Source organism: Bombus bifarius, unplaced genomic scaffold (genome assembly GCF_011952205.1).
Source record: "Bombus bifarius isolate JDL3187 unplaced genomic scaffold, Bbif_JDL3187 scf7180000008006, whole genome shotgun sequence".
In the NCBI taxonomy this organism is placed as follows: domain Eukaryota; kingdom Metazoa; phylum Arthropoda; class Insecta; order Hymenoptera; family Apidae; genus Bombus; species Bombus bifarius.
This window is the reverse complement of record NW_022884384.1, coordinates 743425-754032: the sequence shown is the minus strand read 5'-3', so window position 1 is coordinate 754032 and position 10608 is coordinate 743425. Positions and strand designations below refer to the sequence as shown.

Here is a 10608-nt window from a genome sequence, read left to right as displayed (position 1 = left end):
AAATAACCGTGGAACGTTCGTATATCCACGGGGAACGTTAAACGACCGGGCACGAAGCGTTTAACGCGCATTGACCACATGGTTCGGCTTCTCGTTGTCAGCGTGTCCCCGGCCTCCGGGCGAACTTTACGCCGCCGGTTCGTTAAAGCTCCCGCGGACGGCAACGGGAAGTTAAAGGGTAGCAGTTACACGCATTCCACCTTTCCTAATGCCGAAACTTTAAACGGACAAGAAGCACGCGGCGAGACCGCGTTGCCGTTTGCGGCGTCGATTCCTCGCCGTCCCAAATTAGTCTTCTTGTACGTTGACAATTTAATATTTGTTACCGCTGTACGCGGTCACCAGTTTCTTTTTTCGCCGAGGCTTTCGATCCTCCTGCGTTTAATTGCTGCTGTACGCGCGGATTTCTCTGTAACCTGACTTTGTAGCGAAATCGACGCGATACTGAAATTGTGCCTTACGGTATAGAGATAGAAAAAGAACGAGGGATTGCGTTTCGAAGAATATATTTCTTTAGAAATGTAACAGTAACGTAATGATTAATAGTTCGATCGATTAGAACGGTCGTCTGCAACGTAAATTCCTCAACTCGGAGATTTTCTCGAATATCAGGTAACTGGAACATTTTTACCAAATCGATAGCTATCAGAGCAGATAGCTCGTTATCGGATATCATTAAGAGGGAGGGGGGGACGCATAGAGGCGGTGAATTCGAGCGGAATGACGCGCATGGGAAGTCACAGCGACGTCAAGTCACATAATCGCGGTGATGCGCCATTCAATTACAGCGTCATAAAGTACGCGCATGAAGGCCGGAAAAACGGTCGAAGGATCGTTAATTGCTTTCGCGACGGAACAGGGGATTAGGTCGTTCTGCGTACATAGGCCAGACAGCGACCGAAGCTGCGCTATAATTTACCATCGCGTCGCTTCTTCTCTGTATATTCGTGGATTTGAAGGTAGAAAAAGCGAACGAAATACCGCATTAATCGCGTGTAATTAATTTTACGTCGCTCTTAATTCGTTTCTTCGCTAATACGGAACGTTTGGTCGTTTCTAAACCCGTTTATCGGCGCGCAAATGTTTTATTATCTCTTCGTACTTCGATCGAACCGTTTCGAAATCAACGGTTATACTTGGAAAAGAATCGCCGAGTTTACTTAGTTTACATAATTGCGGAGTTTGGAAGATCGTGTTTCATGGAACCGAGTGAATTACGTGGGAATTCAGAATACTTCGTGGAAGAATTCCTTTCGGCGGACTATTACTCGCCGCTCGCATAACGCAATAACGCAAATGTAATTCGTACGTTCGTTATTTCGTTCACGCGCTATTCGACCTTCTTGCGCTGCAAATCCGCGATTGCGGTCTTCTTAGAAACGCACGCGGAAAAATGTGCCGCCATTGTCGAACGGAAAGTGCCGGCAATATTACACGTGTAGACGATTTAACCGGAACGTGTGTACGATACGAAATAGAACCGACTTTGCTTGAAACTCGTAACGAGAAAACGAGGTCACGAGCGTACGCTACTTTGCAAATTACGCGCATTGTTCACGATCGAGATTAATTTTCACGGAAGAATAACGCGAGTAGAAAACGAACTGATTTCCGACCGATCGAAATACCAATGGAACGCCAGCGAACTGCGTTACCGCGTCCACCTTTTTCATCGAACGAACTCAGTCCCGTCGCGTCGTAACGTCGATAGTGGCGTTTTGCAAGGCTGACCTATTACAGAGAGTCAGGATTTCCAGCATTCATACACCTCCCTGGTTCGTTGGAATCAAAAATCCGTGTGTTCGAGCATTCCGCGGGGTGCGGCGCGCGCGCGGAACCACCATGGCCGGGATCCGCACGAAATGGCGGTGCCTTTGTGAGGCCCCGGTCCGAACGGTCATCGTCGAGGGTTTTTACCCCGTTGGAATCCACGAAACACTTTTACGTACGCGCTGGATCCATTGAAATGCAACTCGCGTCCCCGCTTGCTCCAGCAGCCCCTCCGTTCCTTACGCCCAGCCCCATCCCCACCCACGCTCGATGTCGTTTTCGAAGATCACTCATCGATAAACCACTAATCTGCCTTCCTTTGTTGCTCGCGATCAATCTTGCCCGTTTTTCTCCATCGACCGGAGAATATCGGACGTATAAGTACCGTCGGACGATAAAGACTCTGAAATAAAGAGGGGGAGACCCTGTGGGTTACGGTGGATGAACAGGGGGCGCAAGAATAAGAGGTTCGATCGGGATCGCGATATTTGTTGGTCGTTCTTTGCACACAGTGGAATTTGTTAAACGATCGACCGGGACTCTAGGCTTTTAGGTAATTCGATTAGCGAATTGTTAGATAGGCTGGAAAATATCCAAGTAATTTGGAGAACCAACGATGGTTTTCGCGAAGTTTGACGGAAGCTGTACATCTTACGTACGCGTATCGCGTTATAATACCACGCAATTGTATATTTCTGTATTTTTGATAAAAATATGCGCAGACGAATAAAATTTGTTACCGGATAAACTCGATAATTTCGAAACACGTGCTGATTATTGCGGCTAAGGTACTACTATCCCTCAATGCGTTCGTAGAAGAAAATAATTGCCAGAAATACCAACGATCGTTCTTGAACAGAGATCTTAACCAACAAAGTCCCTTTCGCGTCTCTCCGCTAAATCCGTATCCCTTCTCGAATATATAATACCTCCCCATCATCGAGCAGGCACAAATACGCGGCAATCTTTAAGCACCGACACGCGTATCCGTCCAACAAACAAATACGTACATTTACCGAACAAGTTTTCTCATCACGTGCCCGAGGGACCGCGCCTCCCTTGTTCGCCCTCCGTCGGTTGCTCCTCGGGGAACCCTCTCAAATTGATCCCGCAGCTTCTTTCTCGCCAGGAGGAAGAAGAGTCGCGACGAAATCTAGATAAGAGGCAGGAAAACGCATAAACCGCCCGCCACGGTTCAAACCGTGACCAAACGTAGGCAGAAAAAGGCGGTGCTTTTTAAAAACCAAACGTTCTGTCTCTTTAGCTTCGAAGAAGCGAATTACAGGCGTACGCTCTCCGTACCAACTTTCTCGATACAATAGCGAAAAAAGGTTTATAGCTCGTAAAACGGTTGACCGTTGCGCGAGTTCGGGCTTCGGCTGACCACACGCGGCATCTTGAGAATTTGTTCATTTATTTCACATTAAACCAGGTCCGAATTTTATAGCCAGCTAAAGTCAGACGCGACAACAATGTCGTTAAGGTATCCCAGGGCAACGGATTTATCGTGGCGCCGGTAATCTTATCCGATTCCTTTTCAATTCTCTTTTGTTCTCGACACTGTTAAATATCACGGTATCCATCCACGTGCGTACAGCCTGAAACGAAGCAACTAATTTTCGCACTGGTTTTCTCTTTTTCAAAAAACGAACGCTCCAACGCAATTTTTCATATTCTTCTTGATTTTCGTTTCATTTCGAAACGTAGAACGAACCTATGCGTACCGCGAATTACGTAGTTCGATTTTACCCACGACGTAGTCGATTTAAAAATTATACCATTTCTATTTTAAACTCTCGCATTCATAGTGGCGGTGAAATTCGAGTATTTATAGAAAATTACTCTGATTTAGAATAGACGATATCTCATTTATTCAGATAGAAAGGCTTTCGTCGTTTTATCTTTATAAAGGCACCGCGTCATATTTTTATTACGCAAGTAATTATCGAATGAGAGGAATGTTCTCGACTGGCGATGCGTAAAACGACTCGCAATGGAATAACAGCGTTTTGACGTTCGAAACGTCGATGTTCCCGAGGGGTTAATTACTGCCGCGTCAATATCCGATAGGCATTTATCGAATTCATCGGTAGGATAAATTCGAAATATTCCTGTGAATTTCGGTCCTTCTAATAATTCGCTTTGCGAACGGGCACGATGATTTACGCGTCATTAAAATTGCTCCGACCTTTATCGTTTTTCAACCGAGCAAACTATTTTTACGATTTCTTAAGCTACCGGCCGTTTAAGATCGCAATTTTATTAAGTATTTTGCATCGTTTGCTAAAAACCAACGAACTTTCTACACGGTCGGCACCGTACAAAGAGCGAACCACTCGACAACAGTCGAGATTACCGGAGTTCATTATCAGGGAAAAACATGGCTGGCTGTTATGTCGCCAGAGAAAATCGAAGCGACGATTAGCGGCGCGAGAGGAAACGCCACGACGTTTAAAATGGAATGCGCCAATCAATCGACACGTATAAACCTTCGCGATTCCGCGCGGGTCTCGGTTGCGTTTTTCTTTTCTTTTCGCTCGATGCACAGGATAGGGACCATTAACGCGCTCGATTTTACACGGACCTACGAGGCACAACTAGTTTTGTCTCGTATTTCTACGTCCTCTTTTTCCCATCTTTCCATTTTCTTTTGGGTTTCGCGTTCACAAGTTGCACAGTTACTTTGTACAGTTTCTCTTACGCGTCGCAATTTTCATGTACTACGCGATCGTCAACGACAACGTTGCAACAATGGCGGTTCTAACAACGGGCTGATCGTTTAACCCGCGTGAGGCGCAAACTCGTTTGAGAAAGGTGGGGCAAGCGAAGCATTAGAACCGAAACAAGAGGGATGAGCTCGTACACGTGTTCGAAAGATCGCCAAGCACACTCGTGTGTTCGTTAACCACGGAGATAAGGTGCCTATACGTAGGTGACACGTGTTACGAAAATACACGGCTAAGCAGCACGGAGGGAGGCGGCGAGATAAAATTAGAAGGAGAGAAAAGCGCGTCGTCGAAACGTTTGTTTTAAGGTCCCGCCCGGTTCCACGACATTCGCCGCAATTTTTCTTTTCACGTCCGCTTACGGCACGGAGAAACGCTTCAATTCGGTGAACGGAGGGCTCCTCCCGGTTCCGGGGAACCTAAATTAATAATAACGTTTGAACAAAGCGCGGAAAAAATACGAGCTCGCGAATGAGCAGGCCTCGCGAACGATTAAGTTCGACCGATCGATCTTTGTAATTACGATATCTCGCTTGCTTTTCTCGTAATCTTCGGTATCTCGCTTGAAGATTAATGTTCAGGTTTTTGTTTAAGATTAAATCGAAGTTTGCATGTAGGAAAAATGAAATTTACACGTTGCCTATTTATTAGAGTGACGTACGTAAACGAGTAGTAGGAAGAGAATCAAATTGCCAACGCGAACACGATGAATTATCCGGTAGTTTTGTTACTCGTTCGGTGGAACACATTCAGCGAACACGTAGCCTCTTGTACACTTTCGTTTTCTTTGTATTTACTTTTTCCGAGGGAACGACGCTTCTGAATGAGTTATCGCGGCAAATCCTTGAGCCCACTCAATTATCTTAATGAGCAGAAACGCCAATAGACGCGCCACATTTTCGAGGCTACGTCTTATTTTTAAACCCGTTCCCGCGTTGACGAATTTGCAAACGCTAGTCATCCCTAAATGGTGTACGACCCTTCGCAGCAACTGTCAATGAGGAAATTTCTTTCGGAAAATTTTGTCCAAAACCAGCTTGTAATTAACTGATAATTTCAAACAGCAATGGGAAGACCAACATCGATTAACACCTCGTTAAGAACCTGCAACGTCGATATTCTATTTTATATTTGGTATTGTTATTACGATCAATGCAAAATTAGTTCAATTGGTAAATAAGAACGAACGGTACAAATCGTGCTGATGCGAGGAAACGAATTATTAGAAAAGATTAGAGCGTATGTACAAAGTATAAAATAAAGTTTGGATAGTTTTTCTTTGTGTTTTATAAAATATTTGTAAAATCACAGTGACCGTCTAATATCGTTCGAATTAAGTATTAAATGTAACATGATACAAAATATACTGAAACATAAAGCAGTACATTAAGGGATAAAGCGAAGAATTTGAATTCTTACGCGGAGGCGCATAAGGAAAAGGTAGAATAAAAATGCAGAGTCACAGTGTACTTGAAAGAATGCATAGTTTCTTTATGACAGACGCAGGGGCAAATATTCCATTAAACCGACGTTTATCTTTGTAACGGTATCCTCGTGCGCAAGAATTGCGTACACGTAATACACCACCTATTCCGTGCATCCGTGTTTAATAGCTTCCATCGCAACTTTTTGCTTAAACTTCGCCATATATGAAATTTCGTTTCGTTCTGCTTGATCTGTCTGGTATTTCGCGTACGAGCATGATCCCTGTAATATTACACATTCATTTTACCATTCTGGTCAAACGTATTTGACCCCACACGACTATCAGCCGTTTATAAATGTACAACAATGTGCATTATCGAAAATTATTGAAATGCTGAATTACGTACCAATTTAATATTCCGATGCAGCATTCGTACAGATGAAACTATTCTGCGAACATTTTATCATGTTGAATGCTGCATTTCGAAGTTCCCTATTTCGATATAGAGTTCTCATCGTCGAATTATGCAACTGCGAGATCAACCCCCTGCCTTGTGAATTTTTCTTTGTACAAAGACCTGTGCGTACAAAACAAAAAGAAACAAAGGAAAAGGGGGAACAGAGTGAAAAAGGAATACGGAAATCTGCGCGGCGTCGATCCGTTAAGATTCCAAAGGCGAAAAACTATTTCTGGTACAGTCACGTGCGAACCGCAACGCCGCAAAAGTCTCCAACGTTTGCCGCGTTTCCCTTTCCCGCATCGGTTAACTTAGATTCTTCGACGAACCACCCATCAAAATGATAAACTTCTCTCCTCCCATGAAAGAAACCGGAGCAAGCACGTCGGTGCATTTATTTTCGTACTCTACTTTTCCCCGTGTCGAGTGGATAATAGATCGAAATTCCAGTTGAGAGAATCACAAGGGCATCTTGCCGCTGGATAGTGCGCGAACAGTCTGACCAATCGGTCCAACTATGGCGCCACCGATCAAGAACTACCCGTCGGTAAGGTAGGAAAATCGATTGGTTGCAACGTTGCCGGTTCTAGCGGGCATTCGGCGTACAAAGTGGATAGTGGGGGTTAGTTACGGCGGAATCGCAAATATTCGGTGATGGTGGTGCGCGACAAGGGTGATAAAAAAAGCAGTGTCGCGAGAACGTGAATTTGGACGGGCCTAGTGGACACGCGAGGCCATGCGTCCGTTTTACGTCGCGTTTGCACACGTCGCTGCACGATCTCGTAGCGTCGCGATGCCTTTGCTCGCGTCGTTCCTCGCAATTACGCAATGATTAGTCGTCACGATGTTGGATCCGGGGTGTTAGGATCGTTTGTGAATTTGTTCGATCGAAAGATTTCTTTCTCGATGGTTGATCGTGGATGAACAGTTGCGTTTATTTTAATCGACGAGATTCTGTTGATTCTAACGACGAACGCTCGAGCTGACGACGACGCTTCTTTATGTTTAAGGTTACCAGCATGAGCTTTTGGTCCCGCAGACGATTTCATATCACTCCGCTACAAGCGTTCGCGGCGCTGTTTCTCATGATCATGCTGTTTTGGTACAGCCTCAGTCGGCAAGAGACACCTCAGCAACCGTGCAGCGTGCCCGAGGAATTCACGGAGAAACTACACGAACTTACCTACAGGTCCATACGATTGAGTTCTAGTTACTGGCTGTAGATAAGTTTACGTCTGAACACGTGGGTTAATTTCCCTTTGTGCTGGCATGCTAGTTTGTTCTGCGATTCTCTACTACTTGCTTATTATTAAATTATTGCCTATATTATGTGTAATTATGTAAGCACGTTGACTAATTAGTTAATCCTGTGTTTTACGAGCAGCTATGATTTTAAAGATACCAGAATGCTGTCTCCCATTTTTGTTACAACGATTTGCTTAAATAAACTACTCTTTTGTTTACCTTTGATCCTAACTAACTTTTTCGCTAGGAACAATCATACATACACGATATATATGATTTTTTACAACACGATTTCCACTTCTGTTTGTTTGTCTTACGCTTTAATTAATTGTATAAAGTATTTATATGTTCATGAACGTATATTTCTCCGTATAAACAATTTCATCGACCGATAGACCGAGCATCTCTGCTTTCAAATATTCCTCAATTTCACCAACCATCATCTGCACATTCGCTAACAATTTTATAGCTCGCTGCACGATCAAATCGAGCCGAGCTATGATCACCGAAAGTTCGCTTCAATCACGAGGTGACGAACCGTCAAATTCGTCTGCCTGACTAAAGCGAAACTTTCACTAGGCACGGTTTTCTCTCGTCACGAGTTTCACCAAGCTATCGTTCGTTCAACTCTTTTGTCGTGTGTGACTCCATTAGGGTCCACTTAGTGCTAGCGAAACTGAGCATCGTGCACTTTCTGTGCTTCGGAGGACTCTGGGGTCAAGTTCGAATCGGTCGTGCCTTGCCATGGGCACGTAAGGTCGAGCTTTGCCTGGTCGACACTCTCAGAGACGATGTCCTAATCACGAAAGCATTCCGTCAAGCTGCTTTGAGCGCTACATACCTGCACGCGGCCGGTGTGTATCAAATCCAGGAACACGGGGTCGGCGAAGATGCGCCCAAGGTGGAGGTCGTCGTCTTCGAGAAGGATGCTGTGGCAAGTTTTATCACTATGTTTTCGTTTTGTACCTTAGTAGCGCAAACGTAGAATATGCGGTTAGTACAAGAATATAACTGAAACAAGTACAGATATTTTGTATAAATCATTTTCTGCCAAACGAATACTGTAATTTGTTTTATGAAATGGAACATTTACAAGGGACAAGGATACGAGATACTTGAAAGTTGTTTGCCAACGAGTACGTTAGAAGCTACGTTACTTTACTATCTGCAAACAGTTCTGTTCCTCACAAAATATCAGATTCGTATGTTAATGACGATCTCCCGTTACGAGTTGTAAACTCCAAACTGCGTGAACATCACCTACGGTTTACGAGATGTGTTTTACATATCAGACAACTAGGACAACAGAAAGTTATCGTTTGGCATTATTTTCGGCAATAAACCGTTGAACTTTCTTTTATTAACATTGCTCGGCTTTAGTACGTACGATATAAACTTTTAAAGATCGTTTTGCAGCATAGAAGGACAAGAATCTAGAACATCAAGATATTAAGGTTATTTCAAATGTTTTTCGTTCTGACACACCATAGCGAACAATTATATTTCATCTTTTACTATACCCAACTATGACGCAAAAGTAAAAGTTCTAACGATGAAATTAAGTTTACAGCGAATAGAACTAATATTTTCTATTTAGAATACACGCGTTGTTTGAAACATTGAACGTTAAAAATTCTCAAAAATTGGCCGCTTAGAATTTCATTAAATAACTAAATTCTTCAAGCTTGCCTAAAATAATCAATTTGTTTCAAGAAAGAATCATCTAACTATACCAAAGTAGTTCACATTTCAGCTATACTACGCATACAAAATTAAGAAACACGTTCAAACTACGTTACGTATTCGACATTACTTAATTATTTAACGCTTGAAATAATAATTTCTTTCTTTTTCTGCAGACACGAATGGTAAGAAGAGTAGGTTGGACAAGAAGGGTGTTGCCTCCGGACTGCGAATTTTCCCCCAGTCTACAATGTTTTCCACCTCGGCTTATAATTCCTCCCTTACCGGCGAAACTGTTCGGTAGTCGATTAATACCTGTCCCTAGAGGAGGCATCGAATTGCAAAAATATCACTATCCTAACGATTGGTGGCTCGAGGTGAAACCCACCGACTGCACCGAGCTACAAGAAACCAACGCGTAGTGCTACATTTCATAGTAGACACGATATATTCCCGACGTAACGATAAATCTTTCGAACAGACAGCCGAAGATGTCCTCTAGGATTACTAAGGAAAGGACAAAATGGAGCGCGTGTGTTACCTCTGTCCGGTCCTATTACAAAAGCATTTTTATTTTTCACAGACTCGTTTCACGAAACTACCAGAAATATATAATTCGAGACTTGGAATTTATTGAAATTGGTAATGTAAAATCGAAGATTCGTATTGAGAAGGAAGCTATGTATTAGGTTGTGCGAAACGTTTCTTTCTGTTTTATAAGGAAACAATAGACGCACAATGCTTTTTCTTTTATATTAGTTTATTGAATTACGCAGGAACATAATAATAGAGATAAAACGAAATGGGTCACACCTAATTCGATAAAATAATATAAAACAGAAATTGTTGTTCATCTGTTATCACCTTATGAAACGAAAGAAACTTTTCGGACGATCTCACATATGTCGTTTATTTTATAACACGAATCGTTGCGTCTGTTTGAACATACGGCAATGTGCAAGAGTTTCTGACCGAATAGATTTTCAGTTTATATTTCAAAAGCGACGTTCTAAAGAATTTGAACTATACAGTACACGGTATAATTCAACAGTAATAACGATTGTTATTTATCAATTGTTAGAATGTGAAGGAAATGTTTGTTATCTCTTTCATTTGCTATGCCCTTATCCGATAATAAATTCTTTTAGATGTCGTTTTTGGAATATAAAATGGAAACTTGCGTATAGTTTGCGTTCCGTGAATTTAATATATAAAGGAATGTCATAGAATTAGTTTTGATAGCTATAAAATAACTCGTCGAGTTTCAGATTAATTTAAGAATCGTACATGAAACACACGAT

The 10608-nt window shown here is 42.7% G+C and overlaps 1 protein-coding gene across 1 annotated transcript; it reads left to right on the top strand.

The window, feature by feature from the left end:
- Window positions 1–6959: 6959 nt before the first annotated feature.
- Window positions 6960–9729, top strand: LOC117206359. The gene is made up of 4 exons (XM_033445627.1): window positions 6960–7306; window positions 7390–7568; window positions 8279–8558; window positions 9484–9729. Exons 2-4 carry the CDS (start codon window positions 7399–7401, stop codon window positions 9727–9729), a joined length of 696 nt encoding a protein of 231 aa, XP_033301518.1. The 5' UTR covers window positions 6960–7306; window positions 7390–7398.
- Window positions 9730–10608: the final 879 nt, after the last annotated feature.

Coding starts and splice junctions, on each gene's coding strand:
- LOC117206359 (XM_033445627.1), top strand. CDS start 7,399: ATGAGCTTTTGGTCCCGCAGACGATTTCATATCACTCCGCTACAAGCG. Junction 7,569..8,278: donor CTACACGAACTTACCTACAG/GTCCATACGATT, acceptor TGACTCCATTAG/GGTCCACTTAGTGCTAGCGA. Junction 8,559..9,483: donor TCTTCGAGAAGGATGCTGTG/GCAAGTTTTATC, acceptor CTTTTTCTGCAG/ACACGAATGGTAAGAAGAGT.